A 21,391-nucleotide genomic window follows, 5' to 3' on the forward strand; every position below is an offset into this window, starting at 1 on the left:
GGAATGATCAAATAGGCTTGTGGGTGGGCGCATTGCCTCTAAGCATTTGCTGTGGTGGCTTTATGTCCACGGTGATCATCTGTTGTGCACAAGGTTTCAAGTTCAATTCCTGGCACGTTCTTGTTTGTAAAGAATATTAAGCATGCTCCTGTGCTGCGATTCTTTTGCGTGCCTCAGTTTGGAGCCTACCATTGCAGCTCTCGTAGCCTAGGTTTTGCTTTAAGGTTCTAAGCACCATCATAAGTCACCTCCTGTAAGCATTTTTTTCAAGTGTTTGACTGGTGCAATCATAGAGACCTTGGCAATTTTCTATTGCTGTGGCATGTATTGCACGACGAGTTATGTCAAGTCATGCAAAAAAAAAAAAAACTAGTATCACAATCACTGCATAATTTGCTACTTGCTTTGCCTATGTCTAATATTGAGGGGCCTACAAAGCTAGTTTGAACACTCTTGACATAATGAATACCGCATGGACATCTTTTGTAAGAATGAAAGTGCAATAATGCAGATAACATGCGAAAGGCAACAAACCATCGCAAGTACTGGACAAGCAGCAGTATTTAAAATTCAAATGTGTGCACACACTGGCACCATACGTTCAGTGAGCTGTGCGTGAACTCCCGGCTGTCTTGTATGCACATAGTCCTTTATTTTAATTCCAGCACATTGAGGTACATTTGTCATTGCCTTCAGAAGAAGGTGGCCTCCAAGTGGCCACATGATCCTATGGTAAAGACCAGAGTTGTCAGGTGAGATTTGCCTGCCACAGAATTTTACCTGATACGCTTCCTGCTACTATATTGTGTGTTTTTCTGAATTCTCTTTTGGTCCATCTGTTTGAAGATATGCCTTCCACTCTGACTATAAAAGATTGTGTGCTCACCTTTTAAATTAACTTTTAAACAAAATATGTGTAAAAGCTATATGTAGGCCTTCTGTCACTGCCATACTTATTCCATTACAAGGCAGCCACGATTATAAGGCGAGGGTGCAGTTGGGGGACCCAAGAAAATGAAATTAAGTATTCATACTAATATAAGACGATGTACAGTAACCGATGGTATAATCAGACTCCGCAGGAAATGTCTGAAATATGGAATAGTCAGAAGTCCGGGGTGGGGGAAGAAAACGGATTTACCATGCAAGAAAGAATGTTTTAATTTTACAAGTAGCCACGAAAGCTTGTGAATGCGGTGCTGTGTGTATGTTTACATGCGACCACATTGGCGTATCTTAGACATTGTCATTTCATCCCTATAAACATGAGAAAGTAGAGTCAGAGCTTGCAATAAATATTTATCTGCTGGCAACTTGGAGAGTTTTGCCACTTTCTCTCTCTAGCAGAATGGTCGTGGGTTCTCAAATTTCATTGTGCGGCGCTTCTCTCGCTTCATTGCGGCCCGCGTCAGCACGGACAGCAAGGGTGGAGCTGGCTAATGATTCTGAGTTACCAAAACTTGTTAAAGAAAACGACAGTCACTTGAGACCCTGTTGCTATTTCTTATGTTAAGCAAGAATATCGAACGCGTGAAGCATGCAAATATGCAGCTCGCCAGCCCCAGCTTGGCTTGGCTTGTCTCATTGGCTTGGCCGGCAATTACTGGATTGACTAGGCTGTGGACTAGGCCAGAAGGGCTGTTTCGTTACTTTTGGTTGTGTAGCAAAACATAAACTTTGCTTATTTTGGGGCAGTATACCTGGGCGATCACTTTCGGGGAGAGTACCCCTTTCGTGAGATTTTTGACTCGCACTGGATGCATTGAATTATACGAGGTATACGGCCGACAGCGTTCCTGGCAGCTTGGCACAATGCCAGACGTGCCTGTTGCCAAGTCATGCGAGGGTACTAGTATCTCCAAAAGTGACTGCCTGAGAATACCACCCTTACTTGTAGCGGCGCTCGAGTTTTCACGGGCGTTGCACAGGCGTAGTTTGAAATATGGAACTCTGTGTTGTGTCCCCAATTGCAGGTGGGGCCTAGTGGCGGCACTGCGACAATGTTAGAAAAATCGGTCGGTGACTACAGCTGACTGGGAAAGTTTAGTTTATTCCTAATCCAACACAGAATAAAACTTCATAAAATAAACAGATCATAATAAGTGCCACTTTCTGATATGTTCTACAACTGCTTTCTATCAACTGTCGAGGTGGTACTTTGTTCTCTCAATGGCTCGTTGATGATCAACAACATTGACTTTGTGTTGGTATGATGGCAAATACTGCCTCACCTACCAAAGTTTATTGGTTGTTACAGTTTGCACTGCCGTCTAGAATCTGAATCGTCAGAGATATAGCACTGCTGCCGTCATATTGAAACAGTAGAGTAACTGAATCTATCAACCTAGCATATAAGGCGTGGAGTGACCTTGAGGCTATAAATTCTGGGAAAGAAAATCGCCTTATAGTATTAAAATGAATACAGTTTTATCTGCATACTGTAGAAGTGCATTTTTGCAAGACTGGAGTTGCAGTTAAATTCTATGATGAGCTCAACTCACACATATATTCCTTGCCTTTTATGCCCACATGACTTTAACAAAGGAAAGCCTTCCAAAAGTTTCAAAGCAATAAGCACATTTCAACATGTCTCTCGCCATCTTGTATTACAGTGGGTTCATTTTCCTGCGGCTTCTGTGCCCTGCTATATTGAACCCGAGACAGTTCAACCTCATCAGTGGTGTGTACCATTTCTTGTGGCATTTCTTGTGCATGCAAAGCCAAGCAAAATATATGTCTGAAAGACGCGCACATTAGCTGATAACTGTTCAATTTTGATTTACTTGTTTGTTTGTTTGTTTGTTTGTTTGTACTGTAGAATAACTTGAGTCCTAGCAGGAATGAAAATACAGAGAAGGTATTTATCAAGGAACTGGAGGCACAACATAGGCGCTGAAAAAAACAATATTACCTAGCTAAACATTTGAATTTACTTCAGTAATTAGCTAATTCATGGCATAATTTCGTATAAAAAAGTAAACTGGATAAGTTTGAATGAGTAATGCTCAAAAACTTTAGCTGAGACAAGTGTTAAATTGTTACAGATGCAGGAGTGGAGCATCACAAGACATAATGACAAGTGACTAAAGTGCCCAAACAACATTAGGTTAAAACAGCAAAGTGGTTACCTTAACACGGGTTAAAAATAAGAAGAACGGCTTAGAAGTTAACACACCGGCATTTGATGAAAAGAAAAAAAAAAGGATGAGCACTACAAAGTTCATTGATTAAAACGAATAAATCGTGGAGATGTTACTGTTATGCTATTTTAAAGACCAATTAACTTCTTGGTGCACAGTGAAATGACTATGGCAAAGACTGGATAAGGAATTGCGAAGGGACATGGCTGTGAAAAGTCATCTGCTTACAATAATCAGTGACAACTGTTTGCAGTAACAAATGTAAATTTTCTACAGATAGCCTTCATGTTGTTTGGAAACTGTTACTCCACTGTACAATGAATGTCTTTCTTCAGTGGTTGAAGTGAACTACTACTTGAGCAAATGGTTAAGGTTGCAATGTTATTGTGAACAGGCTGGATTAGCATTCTGCTGTGACAATGTACTATTCGGTTGTAGAGCTTGGTCTTGTATGTGAATAATTGTCAGAAAGCGTGCGTTGTTTGCAATCTGCCAAGTCAGTGAATCTCTCTGATTAATAGGAATAAAATATTGATTTAGCAAATGCAGTAAATGCTATCTTGTTAATCCAGGCACCACATTTTGGTGCCTGCATTTGCCAGGCTGGTAAGTGACTTAGCAATTAAGAGGAACCTTTAGCTCGGGCCCTAACTCTGATGCCGCCTATCCAAATACATGTAAAACAGCAGAAACGCTTTTCCTGAGATAACCACTGGGCCGATTTTATTTAACTTCATTGTACGTGAGAGAGAAAGTTGTGTTCTAGTGACTGTTGGAAGTGGAACTGTGATTTAAGGCCTGAATTTTTTCGAATAAATTTTTAAAGATTGGTAAGTTTGAAAAAAAATATAGAAGTACGAAGTTTACAAATTGGTAGCTTTGCACGAAGATCAGATATCGCATATCTATAAACTGCATCCGTTAGAGCATACAAAGTGGACAAACTTATTATCAGTTTATATCTTATGTGAATTTGTTACATTGTTTACAACAGCTTTGCAAAAGTTTGGCTCAGATATTAGTGGTTTACTTGAGAGTCATGTATAATACATCAATTTTGTCCACTTTAGATGTACTATTAGATGCAATTTATAGAATTGTGATATCATTAGTCATTGCTAAGTTACAGAGTTGTAAGCTTGATGTTTTCGTTCTCTGAAAATTTGCAATTTTCAACTATTTTGATTAGACATTGATGACCTAAATAAAAATCTGCTTCGAACGGTCACTAGATTTTAATTGTTTCTTTTAAATGTAACAAACCTCATCAAATTTAGTGCAGTTGTTGCCGAGAAAAATTATTTCACCTGTCCCATGTATTTAGATGGGAGCCTCGAGCTAAAGCTTCCTCTTTAGTGTCCTCTTTTAGCTTCCTCTTTTTTTTTTTTTTTCCACTTTCACTTGGGTACTCTCCCCATGCGGGCTGCCAAAGTGCACATGCTATTTATGAAGACCTCATTAAGACCAAGCTGCCAAGAAAAATTGTTTCGCTAAAGCGACTGGTAAAATTTTTTTTACTATATTTTTGTTTATATTGATGAGAAAATAAAGTTCAAAGGTCAAATTTTTAGAAATTTCTCACCATAACCTTTTGTTCTTGTCTTGCTTGTTTTTTTTATTATTTATTATTGCAGAAGGGTAATTTACTAATACAGATCAACTGATTTTGCTCTTTAGTGTCTCTTTAAATTGAGATGAATAATGCATTGAATGGAAGCATTAATTAATTAGATTTGCAGTTTTTGAATATTGAAGCTAATTAAAAAAAGTTGGGCTTTACTCAAGTTTAACCATTGTTAGACAATGTGGACTCCTTACTGGGTGATAAATCTGTGTTGCAGTTATTTGGGGACATGCAGTGGAACATGTAAGCAGCTGCATGTAGCTGTTTGAGGTACCTCTGTGTACCAAAGCAAGGGATAAAATGCTGCAAGGCTGCAGTTGGTAAGGATGTATGTGGTAGTTCAGTAACTGTAAAAGCACAAAAATGCTGCGAACGTTGTGGGAGAGGCAGGACGTAATGATTCCCCACTCATCATTCTTAATAGCCTTGTGAATTCTGTTATTTTGTAGACACTCCATCAGAGACAGCATCGCGTAGCCTCATACTGGTGGCAAAGTGTCTCCAGAACCTGGCCAACCTTGTTGAGTTCGGGGCCAAGGTGAGGGTGGCAAACTGCAGCACCAAGACGGGTTCTTGTATCTCTTGCTCTTGATCTTGTTTGAACAGGAGCCCTGGATGGAGGTCGTAAACCCTTTCATACTCAAGAACAAAAATCGAATGATCCGCTTCCTGGATGAAATTGCCGTAAGTAACTTGAATAACTCCTTTGGATATTGCATCTACAATTGTTGCACGCAAAGATATAATTCCTATAGTTATAAACACTAATGAATTTAAAACATGTTGCATACATCTCAAGACATTTGCGATTCATGTGTGCTGCAAAATTGTCTAATATGCAAGGAGCATGTTAGAGAAAAGTTGCTTGAAGATAGATGCTTGAAAGTAGCTGGCAAGGGGGCACCTAGTGTGTGGTAATGTAGGAATTTGAAAAAAAAAAAATTTTTCCCACTGGATGGCTGTCATTTATATTAGTTTTGTAGAACCAGAATTCAGGATCAGAAGTCAAGAGAGAAACATTCATTTTATTGCTTACGGTTACATAACCCCGAGCAGACTGCCTGTGGGAGGCAGACTCCTTGAGAGGAAAAGGGGCTGTTGCACTGTCCTCTGTTTCCATTACACGGTGAGAACGGCGTCTTCGAAAATGTGGCTGTACACATGACGAGTCGACGCTGGCTGTAGGACATATTTCACGGCAGAGCTCCAACATAAACATTGAGAAGCCATGATGTGTATCTCTTCACACCTACGGTGTTAGAACATATATGTGATACGGCTCTGCTGCAGCTTACGTGTGTGGTTTTTGGGTTCCCAGCAAGGTAAATTTATGAAATCAGTATTACACGTATCAATATTATATCGCAGTTCAGGCCTACTCCTGCAGATGCAGTGACACTTGCTGAAATTTTTAATCAATCCAGCTGTTCTTCATTTTTAATGACACTGAAGATTCAAAAAGTGTTTCACAGCTAAATATTCAAATGATACAAGTAATTGGCACCTGAACGGGATAGAAAAGGCACAACTAAGCGCCTGTGCCTGGTGTGCAGTTACCACAATAAGAGATGCAAGAATAGATCAACAGCATCTCTGTCAGGAATCCATGGGCGGTACACCTAGCAGCTTTATATTTCAACCGATCACAAAGCCCAGAAGAGCATTCCTGAACCAAGCAGTGGAATGTAGAAGACAAGGACACGAAAATTGGGTAATGTGTGCACTGTTAGCTGCATAGCTGCTAACTTTTTATCATAAAATTTCAAGTTTCTTTAGCTTTCATACAACTGTCGTATTGACACCAATGGTTTTCCTTTAATTTTATCTTATTTTAAAGAACACGAAGGTAATCATCAACCTATTTTTCAGTGCCAGATTTTTCACGCCTGCGTGATCATTTGCACATACATAATCCGCAGCACCGCCAGCTCCGCAGAACCATGCAGTGTAACAGAAACTAAAAGTTCGGTGGCCGTTACATGAATATTTCATGAATGAACAATACGTAATTATTTCTGTTTGTGATGTACGCCATTCTAACTGTGACTACAGAGAAGCGTGGCTATTCATAGCGTATTATACAGAACAAATTCTGAAATCAATCAATTCTTTATTGCATACACCATGGGTTCCGCGGAACCTACGGGTTCCGCAGGCCCCTGCTCGGGGTTCCGCGAGCCACTGATAAATTTTCCCTGGTCCCGCTCTCGATAAGTGTCTAAAACGGCGAACACGAGGTGCGCTCGATCGAAAGAACCTCCATTATCCATGCCCGAGTGTCAAAAAGCACATCACAGTGCGTAACAGCAACGCGCGAACTGCGCAATAAATACGCAAGCAGCTTTTAGCCACCCAAACTCTGAGAACGGGCAGCGCGCCTAAGCTTTCACACTTGAATCTCAGGGGCCGTAGCTTACCACCATGCGCGTTTCTCCTATTTGTAGTTAGGGTCGGTGCCGATAGTGTGCGCACTGACGTATACGTTGGAGGGGAAAAAAATGCGCGGAGCGCCCCAAATGCGCGCCGCAAAAGAGCAAGAACGGCGTAGCGTCCAACAGAAACGAATCGGCGTAGTCCGCATCGCCGTGGTCCTCAGCGGCGATCGTACGCGGCACGTGACTGACAGCAACGCCGAAGCGCTTCGTGCCTAATTGTGCCTTTAAAGCCTTTATTCTTGCGTTTATCGCCGCGCGCAACACCGCGTTGGCGGCTAGCCTCGTGCCTCCGTAAGTGCGTAGTCGCTATCTCTAATCGCGTCGATAACCACCGCAGTTTCGTCCGCAGCGGTTGCGGCAAATAGTACTTTCGTTTTCACTCGATGCGCGCGTCGGCTGCGTGCCTTCACAACTGCGCAGTCGCCTCCCATGGCAGCGTCGATAGCGACCGGCCGAACTTTCGTCCGCACTTCTTGCAGCGAACGGTAGTTTCGTTTTGACTTTGTGCGTGCGTCAGCCGCCTTCCTTCAGGGCCGGTATTTTGTAGTGATGACTTTAAAGTAATAATGCCTTTTCGCGCTTATCGCGCTTTGTCAGTGGTCATAGCGACGGTCCGCTCGCGTTATCAACGGGATCAGCCGGCCGTGACTAAAATAAGTCATAAGGCATCGCTACAAAATCGCGGCCCTGAACCGTAAAATCGCCGTCCATGATCGCGTCGATAGCGGCCGCTGTTTCGTTCGCAGCGGTTGCGGCAAGCAGTAGTTTCGCTTTGACTCAGTGCAAAGCTGTCGAAGATGAAGAGCACCGGCTACATCGCGATGGACGGACAATTTGTTGGCGAGCAGCTGAATGGCGAAAAAAACATCGAGATGTGCGCCCGTTGATGTGCAAAGCGCGTCTCAGATGAAAACGCGTGCCGCGAAGGATGTCGCGAGGCCTTCGCCGCTGCTAGCGCTAATCAGTCATGAGACGAAGAGAATTTCAGCTTCCGCACTGGTCTTGTGCTAAATAGAAACAAGATTTGACGATTCATTGAGTAAATAAAAGCGTGTTGACGTAGTGAAGCATTTGTTTATTGTGTTCTTGATACCCGCGATAATTCGACATTCGGTTAATTCGGGGAGGGGGGGGGGGGGGGTTCCTTGGCACTTTATGGAGCTTAGCAGGGTTCCCTGGGATGACCGTACTTGAGAACCCCTGGCATACACTATAAGTACATTTAGGGTATGAAATAGATACACAAGGTCGTCTCAAACTCCATGACTGTAAGGGTGAGACCTCCTATTATACAACGGGAAAAAAAGATTTCTTATTACAGCAAACAGAAAATTGGTGTATACATGATTACAGTATGAGCATGGAAAAAAAGATTTCTTATTACAGCAAACAGAAAATTGGTGTATACATGATTACAGTATGAGCATAAGTACGTAATAAATAATAAAACGTAGGTATGAAAGAAAAAAAAATAAAGATGCATAAAATATATGTCAACTTTATACATAATGCAAGAACGCGTGCAACTCGAATTTATATGAACTAATGGCAGAATATTCTTTAAGGTTAGTGGGTAAGGTATTCCATAATGAAGTTGAGGCAAAATTAGTAGCGATGGGCAAATAGTGAATTTGAGGTTCAAAGCGAATTTGAAGCGAATAGTGATTTGGTCGAATAATTTCTAATCGAATAGTTTCAATAGTATATATCACATATTACAGTAAAACCTAGTTAATTCGAATTTTACGGGACCGAAAAAACGTCCGAATTAACCGAATGCCGAATTATCAGGGTATCCAGAAAACAATAAGCAAATGCTTACTACGTCAGCACGATTTTATTAGTGTAATGGATGAGCAAATCCTTTTACTATTTTGCACAAAAGCCGTGCGGAAGCTGCAATTCTCTACATCTCCTGACTGATTGGCTCTCGTAGCGGCGATCGAGGCCTCACGACTTCCTTCGCAGCACGGCCGCGGTGCGTGCTATCATTTGCGACATGCTTTGCACTACCGCGCGCACATCCCGATTATTTTTTCGCCAGTAAGCTGACCGCCAACAGATCGCACGTCCATCGCGATGTAGCCAGTGCTCTTCAACCTTGACAGCTTTGCACCGAGTCAAACCGAAACAACTGTTTGTCGCAACCGCGGCCGCTATCAACACGATTATCAACGGCGACTTTGCGGTGCTTAAGGCACGCGGCCGACGCACGTGGCCGACGCACGCACCGAGTCAAAACGAAACTACCGTTCACTATAACAACTGCACACAAAATCGCGGTCGCTATCTATGCGATCATGGATGGCCGCTACACCGCTTTTTAGGCACGTGGGCAACGTGCGTATTGTGTCCATACGAAACTACTTTTTGCCGCAACAGCTGCGGAAGAAACTGCGGCAGCTATTGACGTGATCATGGATGGTGACCATGAAATCCCCGCGGCCAACGCGTTTTTATGCGCGGCGGTAAACGCAATAAAGGCACAAATAGGCACGGAGTGTTCCGTCGTTGCTGTCATTCACGTACGATTTCCGCTGATGACTGGCGATGTGGACTCCGTCGCTTCGTTTCGGTTGTACGCTAGCGCCGTTTCTGCTCTTTTGCGTCTCACATTTCTGGCTCTCTAATGCAAAAATGTATAGCCTTCGAGAGTTATGGTTGGTGTATGGCAGCCATGACGTGAAGCATAGCCTCCGAGATGTATACCAGCCGTCCGTGGCGTCTGGCTGCCTATTCGGGAGCGCCGAATAATTAGAAAATATCGAATACCTGAATTCGAATCGAGGCGAATAAGGAATATAGAATTATTCGATCGAATATTCGACAATACCGAATATTCGGCCATCCCTAAAAATTAGCGGTGAGTTTTCCGTAATTATTTCTTGGTTTAGGCAACAAAAAGTTATTCTGTGAAATGAATCTTGTAGAAGCGACGTGGGGGAACTAATCTGGGTTAATAAGGGCTATTGGGAGTTTCCCATTGACGAATTTGGAAAATAAGACGCCGAGGGAGTATTCGTTCTGCAATTTATCCAAAGGAAGTATGTTGTGATTAGAAAGCAACAAGGATGCATTAGCTGTAGGATTGTTAAATGTCAGGATGCGTATAGCCTGATTTTGAATGTGCTGCAATGGGGACAAATGCGTGGGTTAAGTGTTACACCGTGAAGAGATACAGTAATTAAAATGACTGTGAATAAATGCGGAATAAAGTGATAGCAGGGTTTTAATATCAAAATATGACTTAGCCTTTAATATAATTCTAATGCCGCATACCGATTTCTTTGTTAGTGAGTTTATATGTATAGTAAATTTTAGATGCCTATCCAATTTTACCCCCAGGAAGATGGTATTGTCAGAAGCAAATATTATGTCATTACCAATGTGAATAGATGGAGTGCCAGAAATGTACCTATTGTGTGAGGAAAAGATAATAAAACTAGACTTTTTAGTATTAATACTTAGTCCATTACTCTGGCACCTGTTCAACACATTGGCGGCATCTTTGTTAATTTTGGATAAGAGTACGTCTATGCATTTACCTGCACTTACCGTATTTTCGCATGTATAACCCCCCCCCTTGCATATAACCCGCACCCCTAACTTCGAACTCCAACAAAAAGTAAAACAAAATAACCTCGCGTATAACCCGCACGCTTATCCGAAAAAATGAGGTCTAGGAAATTACAACTACGGCCAGTCATCATTTCGTTTTCAAAACAAAGTTATTTCAAAACGACCGCCGCAACGTTGTCAGTGCTGTCGTCCAATTCACTGCTGCCATCCGAGGCTTCATCGCCTCTCTCAAAGATGTAATTTTCTTCGGAACCATCTCGCAGCAGCTCTGTTGCCGATTTCTTCAGCAGCGGCTACGATCTTCAGTTTCTCTTTCACTGTGAAAGACTGCCGCCAAGTCACACTCATGATGCCTAAACAAGAATGGCCAACTGTGCAAACTGTGTGTACAAGAAACGGCACCGGCACCTGACTCTGTGCAAAAGCGTCTAACCAGACTATGGATGTGGTTACCTGTGTTGGCCTCTTATTGGCTTAACACACGTCGATGTCGATAGACATGCGGACTCTGCACGGCAGGCCGCATGTTGCTGTGAAGCCGACCCCCACCCCCTCCCTTCGCGAATATTCGCAGATAACCCGCACCCCAACTTTTTAAGCAATATTTTTCAATTTTTGGTGCGGGTTATATGCGAGATTGCTAATGATATTTTAATAAACAATTATTATGTTGAATATAATAAAGTCATTTTGAGTATTTCTCCGCCATTAAAAAAAATTTTAGCTTTGATTGTAGTAATTTACAATACTATAACGCAATATCATGTGGCAGATTCCATCATTGTATGCTTGCATAACTGGCTTCCAGAATGTCCCTGAAAAGCCAGAGCCTGATGAAACATTTGTTGGGGACCCTGCCCGTGACTTGGCAACACTGCACCACATATGCGTCATGCACAAAGATGACTTGCTTGCACAGAGCGACGAAAAGGTATGTTTTAGGTACTGGCTTGGACAACTGTAAAAGAAACGATGTATCTCAATTTGTCACTTCGGCATGTATGCCACTTTGAATATGTGTCACACAAATACCCAAGTTTTGTAATCAACTGCTGTAGTTCTGATTTCCTTGACTTGATCAAAGCTTGGGTTCATTTTCAAACACTGAGCTGAAGTTGTGCTGCATAGCCTTTACCAGAAGTAAAAAACAGGAAGGATCCAAATCCCAAATAAAATGAAAATGTTCTGCATGCCCAACGGATAGAACGTGGCTTAAGCACTGGTGCTCCTTGGACAAATGCGATGATTTGTCGCACTAAGCGAATGCATTTACAGGATGAATTTAAATCCGCTCGGGCAGACACCAGAAAAACATTGTCTTTAATAAATGACCTTCAAGACACTAATAAGCATGGTAATCGGGAATGTGATTTCACTTCTTTTGGTACTGATGACCGTACTCTTGCTAATGTATTTTCTGGAGTGTTAGGTAATGCATCATCGCTTCCACCGTCATGTACTATGCATAATAGTAGATTGGAGTCTGCGCATTTACCTTTGCTAGCCGAAGATGAACTTAGGTCACTTATCTTTAGCTTCATACAACGATAGGACGCAACACATCAAGGAAAAAAAAAATACAGGTGAAAGGAAAGAGCGTGTGTTGCGTCCTATCGTTGTATGAAGAATGTACCAACTAGCCCAACAAGATTTTAAATATATATCTTTAGCTTAATGTCTAACGAATGACCAGGTATTGATGATATTTATGTATATCACCTGCACGCCATCTTTGGTGTAATCAAAGATATTGTGTTGTTGCTTTCTAACAACATTATTTCCAATGGTGCAATCCCTCAAAATATGAAAACTGCTGTAGTTATTTCACTTTTTAAGGGAGGAGCACATAATAGAACAGAAATCTATCGCCCAATTTCTGTGTTGCCCTGCCCAAGTATTAGTAAAGCATTTATTGCTGAGAGTGACATGTTTTTGGGATAAACACGAAATTTTATCCCCTTCTTAGTACGGTTTCATTTCAGGAAAAGGTACTCAAGCACTTCTTGAAGGTCACTCTGAGGTAGTAAACAATCTTTCGAACGTAATCAGGTTGTATGCACAATTGTTCTTGACGTCGGCAAGGAATTGGACAGCGTCAGTCATGGAATTTTGTTAACCAAGCTTTCCATGTCAGGTTCTTGTGGCACTTTCATGACGCTACTGAAAAACTTTTTGCATCCCAGGCACCGGCATGTTTCACTCGAGCAAGCTAAGATCGATTTCTTAATAAAATTCGGTGTCCCCAAGGCTCTATACTCCGCCCACTGTTGTATAATATTTATGTGAATGACCTTACTGGTATGGTCCCTGTTGGATTGTATCAGTACACAGATGATACTGTCATTATAGCTCAGTCAACCAAATAGTATATGCATGCTATTACTTCCTTACAAGCAGTGGCAATGAAGGCTATGGACTGGTTCTCTGCTAATTTAATCAGTATTATAATATGTCAGTAATAATCAGTATTATAATATAAAAGAAAAGTATACAATCATTGCATTCTACCGGTGCTAACTTATGGGGCAGAAACTTGGAGGTTAACAAAGAAGCTCGAGAACAAGTTAAGGACCGCACAAAGAGCGATGGAACGAAAAATCTTAGGAGTAACGTTAAGAGACAGGAAGAGAGCAGTGTGGATCAGAGAACATACGGGTATAGCCGATATTCTAGTAGACATTCAGCGGAAGAAATGGAGCTGGGCAGGCCATGTAATGCGTAGGATGGATAACCGATGGACCATTAGAGTTACAGAATGGATACCAAGGGAAGCGTAGTCGAGGTCGGCAGAAAACCAGATGGGATGATGAAGTTAGGAAATTTGCAGGCGCAAGTTGGAATACGCTAGCGCAAGACAGGGGTAATTGGAGATCGCAGGGAGAGGCCTTCGTCCTGCAGTGGACATAAAATATAGGCTGAGGATGATTATGATAATATGTCGAAGACAAAACTATTTTGTTTTTACAATCCTCTAAAAATCTAGACATCAACTATCCGTTTATGCTACGCAATTTGAAGTGTCCTCTATGTCTGTGTAGACCTTTAAATTGCATGACTTCTGTAAAATACCTCGGTTTGTACTTCGACAATGATCTTTCTTGGAACTCCCATTTAGATTATGTAAGTAAACGACTTGTGCTGTGTTGTACAGTACGGGTTATTTTATGCCCTCTCTGTTCGAAACGTTGTTGTACATGCTTTGGGTTATAGTGTAATAAAGGGGCTTTGAACCACCCCTCAGGCTTGGTGAAAAAACACAGTCCATGGATAGCATTTGCCGCCGTGAACATCTCAGCCAAATTTTGCTGTCGTGCATGGTGCGTAGAGTTCGCAAATGGGCCGCGAAGTCACCTTTCTGCTCGTCTGCTCATCACTCTTTTTCTGTACGCTTTATTTCGTAATATAGCAAATTCCCATATGCGGCTGCTGTTGGCCAGTGGCTACATCAATCAAGAAGGGTGTTTTTATCAGCGCGCTTCTTACTAATGTTACTGTGTATATCTATTGATGCCATTTAATAAACAAGCTGAAGTAAGCGAAAAATCTGCTTTCGAATGTCAATAATAATTACGCACTTCTGCGAAGAAGCCGACTGTCATCTGCTCGCGCTCGACCGCGGTCCGCCCACATAGGAATGAAAGTTTCGTCACCTTGCTTATTGTTGTGGTAGCTGTCGGGTCTTGCTAATTTCGAGTAGTTTTGAACACTCAGCTAGCCTCGAACCATGCAAAGCTTTAGGTCATACCACACGCACGTTTGCCAGCGCGAGCTCACTCCTGGCCGCTGCTGGTTTAGATGTCTTGGCAGACTTCGCTTTGTTTTGAGTTATTATATCGCTTCAAAATGCGCAAGTTGGATGTGGCTAGGTATTATCCATCGGTCAAGCTGGTGCAAAAAGCCGGTTCGCACCACGTAGCATATGAGCGCGAGCGCACACTCAAGCCCTATCGTGCATCAAGCAAACGCTGTGCATACGCATTACAGTTGCATGTAGCTGTGGTCTGCTGCGTGGCGTAGATATCACGGTCGCCGCAGGGTGCCGCGACGAGTTGGCTAGCTGAGCGCACTGCGACTCGCTGAGGACAACCACTTTTGGCTACATTTGGCGCATCGTAGGTGCCAAAATATGAAGTAGTGGTGTCTACGTGAACATCCAAAATAAAATTTGAACTGCGTGCCACGGTGATGTTCAGTAGGCATGTTCTCTTGTAAGCACGCCCTGCTCTGCCGTAGCCTTTGCAGTTCAAGGCATTGAAGAAGGGACGGAAGCACAGCGAATGGGCTCATACGCCACCTTTAATTGACAATAACTTCGCTTCTTCTGAACGCATTGATGTACTTTTTGCAGCAAAGTATTTCTGAAATAATCTATTTTAATTCCATATGCGTTTCTCGACTTCGATAAAAAGTGTTTCAGAGCCCCTTTAAGGTACGGCATGATCTTTTGCACAATTCGTTGGCAGAATAGGGTCAACTCTATTTTTCGTTCTATTTTGCAAAACATCAGCTATGATTTAAGCCTTGATGCCAGAAGTTCCGTTTTCAAAACCTTATTTATGCCGGACTTTAATCACCTACTAATGGGAACTGTTGTGCCAAGACATTTCTGGGGAAGTAACTTCAAGGTCAAGTACGTTCCTGCACATTGTCTGTGGCCAAACGATCCTTGCCTCGTACCCAGGTGTTGTAGAAGATAAATACGAGACTACTATGTTGCCTCAGGGAATTAGTAGTTTTTTCAGTGATTTACTTTGGTTAGAGATCTTTCTTTTCTCCTCTGTGGACTATTCAAATGTGAAACGTATGTCAATTACAATTAATGTTGGTTCTGCTGCCTGCCAGGCACGTCCACTCAAGCCCAATGTGGCTTTGGTAGGCCTGATTTGTAGTTTTTTTTTTTTTTGTAACTTTGTGGAATAAAATATTATTAGTACCATATTTTCCGGTCTATAAGTCGCACCTTTGTACAGCTCGCACCCCACTCAAAATGGCAGTTTTTCCGGAAAAAAACAGTATATAAGCCGCACCGGTGTATAAGACGCACCTGTTCATTCAGTAAGCTATTAAAAAAATTACAGTGATGTTTCACTTCCTGAATATGGGCCGCACGCAAGCGTATGGGTGCCATTCCTATATACTTGGGATAGCAATGATATTGTAACGAATGGTTCAAGGAATTCTGAGATAACTATTTATTGTGGGCTAACTTGTGCTCGGCAAGTAAATAAATGAGATAGCTGCAGCGTTCCAAGCAGGGGATCAAAAAGCCTTCTTTTCTTTTTCCTCGAGCGGCGCTTCACTTACTCTTCTTCTGACAATGGTCATATATGATACGAGTACGTGCGGCGAATGCACGTGCCATTACGTCTTCGTCTTTGTTGTTCTCACTAATACGCCGTTGTTCTCTTGGAGGGCGCACGAACCTGCACGTATTATTTAAAGATGGTTTTTGTCCTGCGTCATTATTCCCCCTCCAAGAAGACCGCATCGTCTCGATGCGTAAAGTTGCGAAATTGTTGACAAGCTGTTGTCCAAACTAAAGGGGTATATAGCGCTGAGTAGAGGTGTTTGGTAGAACATTCACTGCCTGTCATAATATGGCTTCATTCTGACTGACCACATGCACAGTTTCTGTGTGACGTCGGCATCGTGATGAGGTCACTTGTCCTTCTGGCGTAACTTCGTAGTTTAAGGGACTAATGCGGCGAAGGACTCGGTAAGGGCCGAAATAATGGCGCAGAAGCTTTTCGGACAGGCTGCGCGTCTGTATGGGAGTCCACACCCATACTCTGTCACCTGGTGCATATTCGACTTCTCTTTGCCGCAAGTTGTACCGGTCGGCATCAATGCGCTGTCTTTTTTTAATGCGGTGTCGCGCCAGCTGACGTGCTTCTTCAGCCCTCTATGTAAAGTCGCTGATGTCAGGATTTCGTTCTGCACTGTCGTTTACCGGCAGCATTGCATTGAAGGGTGTGGTAACTGTTCGGCCAAAAACAAGCTGGAATGGCATCATTTGAGTGGTCTCTTGCAATGCGGTATTGTAAGTGAATGTCGCATACGGTAGTATCTTGTCCCATGTATGGTGCTACGTCAATTGACAACATATCGGTCAGCGTCCTGTTCAATCTCTCGGTCAACCCATTTGTTTGAGGGCGATAGGCAGTTGTTTTCCTGTGGCTGGTATGAGTCAGTTGCATAATGGAAAGTGTCAAATCCGCTGTGAATGCAGTTCCTCGGTCCGTGCTAATAACTGCAGGGGCACCATGTCGTAGTACTACGTTGGTGACAAAGAATTCAGCCACTTCAATGGCTGTAGCACTGATTAGGGAGGCTGTCTTGGCATATCGGGTTAGGTAATGAGTCATTCCATCGTTTCCCTGATGACGATGTCGGAAATGGACTAAGCAAGTCCATTCCTACTTGTTCGAACGGGGCTTCTGGGGGTTCTATTGGTTGAAGGAGGCGTTTTGTATCTTAGGCAATCCCGACATGTTCTCACATAATGCTGCACCGAACTCAATAGCTTTGGCCAGTAGTACTTGGCATGAATTTGAGCGAATGTTCTACTCACTCCGAGGTGTCCTGCGGATGGGTCATTGTGACAGGCTTCCAAGATTTCGGATCGCAAGGATGAAGGAACGACGAGTAGGAACGTCGTCCCCGTTCGCTGTATGCTGTATGTGCGAGTGAAAGCGTGCGACGGTGAACCGAATCACGCACAAGGGAGGAAGGCAGGGAGAGGGAGGGGGGGTGGGATGGCTTGCATTCTGGTAGCTACTGCGTAGTTTGCACAGCGGTGCGCGTCATATCTTGAAAGCGATCTGCAGATGCGACGACTTCGTGGTTGGCCTCTGTCTTTCTTGCACGGTGTCCGGCAACTCGATCACGAGAAGAACCCGGTACCTCCATAGCGCACACACAACCCTTATCAACTGCCAGTAGAGGTCAACCCAGCGCGCTTTGCGTGGCCATAGCATCCAATCGATTTTGACAGCAGTTTTTCTGGAAAAAAAATGTATATGTCGCACCGTTCTACAAGACGCACCAATGAAAAATTCAGAAACAAAACGCGACTTATACACCGGAAAATACGGTAGTAGTAGCTGTGCTCAGAGACAGTTTGTGGGATTCTCTGAACGCAGGAAGAAATTAGTAACCAGATGTCATTCAACTTGTGTCCTTGAGCTGTTTAATTATGTTAATAGCTGTTATAGATTTTTGACAGAAGACACACTGAGAATTTATGAAATCATTTTATTTCATCTTTATTTTTGTTTTTATTGTTCTTTCTGTTCACCTCCTTTTTTCTTTTTCCGATTAGTTTGTGGCTCATGTTTTTCGTGGTGGGTATTCTCTTGCTTTTTGCTTTTAATTTTACATGGGAGTCACAGTAGACATGAAAGAACTGTACATATAAGACTTTTGTACATTTTTTTTTCTTGCAGCCCATATTAAAGAAAGTAATAACAGTCATCGACATGCTGTCCAAGCATCGGCAGCACTACATGGACACTGCAAGGTAGCCACAGTTCAGCAACATCTGTGCAACCTGAACTACTGCCGAGTTTTTCTGGCGCAAGAAACTTTTGAGAATGTTAAAGAGCAATCCATAATCCTGGTGATCTATGGCCCTAGCCTGCGCAACCCGCAGAAAAACAGCATGGCTCATCTGGGACCCTCTCTTGGTTTAGCAAAGGAACCATTTGTGTTTGCGCTCTACATTTTCTGCATCTCTCACCCCATTCGCCTCTTCATAATATTTTTCTTCGATGCAGTCACTAGTCTCCGAAATAAGCATTGTTGAGGAAACTCAGTATTATAAGTACATAGCATATGATTAGTCTTTGTGAAGCAGTTTATGAAACTGCTGTCAAAATAATGCGGAGTTGACAAGTGTGCTTCTTTAATAGAATGCACATTGGTGTAGCTTACACGAAACACAGAATAACTTGTGAATTTCTCAAGTAATGTCGTGTGCTGGTGGCCAAAAGTAAAGGTAAATTCCACTGGTAGACTCCGAGCAGATTTTCTGCTGTCTAAAATTTTGCTTCGCACTGGTTAATTCAAGAGCCGCCACTCGTTTCCCAGCGGTCGTATCAGATCAACATGCTCTGCTGCATATTACTCTCTTGTCCTGCCTTTTGATGCAGAGACTCAAACCACAAGTCCCAGAACGTGTCGCACTTTCTGCATGCAATGCCTGTCAACTTCCACGTTGATGGCAGTGCAGAGCAGCACGTTTTTATACGGGCAGATTCAGAATTTTGAAATCTGAGGTGCTTGCTCGAGGATTCACAAAGATCCTCCAGAACGACCAGTGGAATATGCCGCAATTTCTAGCAGTAGACAAATTACCAAAGTGCCAACGTACCTGAGCCTGACCTTTCCTGTGTTGTTGGTTTCAGCTTTCAGTGTTTTCCACTTCGAGGCATTTTTGTGATTAGGTTACATTACGCCGTTTCTTAATCTATTTCTATGTAACAATCACTGTGATAAGGCTTGTGCTAGCCAGAATGTCGCTTCATTTGTGCTTAATGCTAGTAGTATTACATCTCTTTGCAGGAAAAAAGAAAAAAAGGCTGCCATATTGAGTAACACAGTGAAATTCTATGGATAATGCAGATCTTTATTTTTCCATGTTCATTTTCAGTGTATAAACAAAGAGGTTGCGTTTCCACTTCGCATTTTGCACACTAAGAGGGCCAGCTTTTTGTGGACCTTGTACTTTGCTCAAGATGAGGCCCAGTGCAAGCTTTTTCTAGCTTGTGTGCAAGAAAAAATGTTTAGCAGGGCTCAGAGAGTTCTAGCTTTTGTACATGCTAGCCAGACATTCTTATAAAACATATATTGTATGTACCCACCATGTGTTGAATGCAGAGGACATGCAAGACTGTATTCCTTTACTTCTCAGAGAGCACTTAGGTGCTGCTCTTTTATTCTGCTTCTTACACGTTTCTTCAAAATTAAGTGCTTAAGCGTAACTAATAACCGCTTGTTCCTTTCCTAAACATTTGTATCTAAGCTCAAGTAGGTTTATGACCCCCTGTCTTTCCAAGATGAAATGTGGCTAGGTGCTCCACGGAAGTCTCGTATATGGCAGTATTACGCAGAAAATTTGTGTGCCTAACATTTACTTGTCTGTATCGTCGTTAGTCTATAGATGTACTGCTTTCCCGTACTTTGCCTCTACTGCCATGCTGATGCATACCAAAATGCAGCTACATAGACATTGTGCTGCAGAGTACCATGCTTAAGACTCGATGGTGCTTGTAATGCTTGTAAATAAACTGCACTGATAAGCACCTTTTGGGAGTGATATTGCCTGTCGCCAAGGTAATGCAGGTCGCCTCTCTGTCTCTTGGCATTTGTGTTTGTATGAAATGTGAACTTAGAAAGAAAATTATTGGCAGAGATTTTTGACAGTGCATGAAGATTTGCCATTTCTCTGTAAATGTCTTGGGTACTTTTATTCAAATTAATAGGTTACTGGCCTATGTGCATCATTGGGAGACAACTGCAGTTGCAACCCATTTAGAATTATTTTGTTGGGTCAAAGCTGCACAAGTGGATATGGCGTCAATACAGGCCAGTATGACAATTCAGTAACCAAGCGGTGGCTCTCAAATCTTGACAAAATAAGAACAAAATTTAAGTGTGGAAGCATGTGGCATTATGCATATTGGTTCCAACTGAATGTGAACCACCTGCGTTAGATACACTGCAGTTGCAAACATTTGTTCCCTGGAAACATCTAGGCATCAAAATTCCAACATAAAGGAATAGGCTTGGCAATCTGTTGACACGTCTATGACAATGTTTGTTACTAGTACTTTAAACCCCGTATTCAGAAATGCATCTCACTTAATGCTTGACTTCATATAAATGACACCTAGAGTGGACATACCCAAGATGCTAATCACGTTTCCTTTGGTGCGTTCACAACATGCGTCATTTAAATCAAGTGTGGGCTTCAAGTTAGATGCATTTCTGAATATGGGGGTAACTCATTCCTACTCAAGTAGACCAACGTCATGATGAGTTCTGGTAGTAATCCTTAGCAATCTGAAAAGCAACTATGGTAACAAGTATGTTGTATTTTTACCATGACAAACCTGCTTAGCCCTCAAGATCAAAAGACAGGCAGGGGTGAATAAAAAGACTCTACAACAAGAGACTCGCCTCCCTCAACTTCCCCGCAAAATTAATTGAACAAACCCACAATCACGTTCACTGTAATGTTGCATTGAACACAAGTACAGTTGGAAAGTGACAAGGACTTCTCTCTCCATGGCACCGGCAGGTCCACTGCTCCTGTGCTCTGAATATGGTCAAATCAGTTCATTGCCTTTATACTGCAAATGATTGCACATACTTTGGGGTGTTTGACCTCAACCCGAAGGCGCCCCCACCTCAATAGGTGCTTGGGGCGCCACATGGGAAATGACCGCCATGGGAGCGGCCCAGACATCACTTTTTTCTGTAGCTGTCGTAACTGCTTCTGCATATCCGTTCAAGTCATTCAGCTCTTCAGATGCCAAGTCTTTCTGTGAGTCACTTGAGTCACTGTGAGGCCCCCCCCCCCCCCAATTAACAACACACATAGGAAACCCGAA

At 42.6% G+C, this 21,391-nt stretch overlaps 1 protein-coding gene across 1 annotated transcript in view; it reads left to right on the top strand.

Moving 5' to 3' along the window:
- Positions 1 to 20,080, top strand: part of LOC119442893 (ras GTPase-activating protein 1) — a 63,487-nt gene extending 43,407 nt beyond the window's left edge. Inside the window, exons 20-25 of the mRNA XM_037707945.2 lie at positions 666 to 752; positions 2,613 to 2,680; positions 5,214 to 5,302; positions 5,371 to 5,448; positions 11,587 to 11,709; positions 18,224 to 20,080. Coding sequence (XP_037563873.1) covers positions 666 to 752; positions 2,613 to 2,680; positions 5,214 to 5,302; positions 5,371 to 5,448; positions 11,587 to 11,709; positions 18,224 to 18,301 — 523 coding nt within the window. The 3' untranslated portion in view covers positions 18,302 to 20,080. The remainder of the gene's footprint in view (positions 1 to 665; positions 753 to 2,612; positions 2,681 to 5,213; positions 5,303 to 5,370; positions 5,449 to 11,586; positions 11,710 to 18,223) is intronic.
- Positions 20,081 to 21,391: the final 1,311 nt, after the last annotated feature.

The sequence above is a fragment of the Dermacentor silvarum genome, chromosome 2, assembly GCF_013339745.2.
Source record: "Dermacentor silvarum isolate Dsil-2018 chromosome 2, BIME_Dsil_1.4, whole genome shotgun sequence".
In the NCBI taxonomy this organism is placed as follows: Eukaryota; Metazoa; Arthropoda; class Arachnida; order Ixodida; family Ixodidae; genus Dermacentor; species Dermacentor silvarum.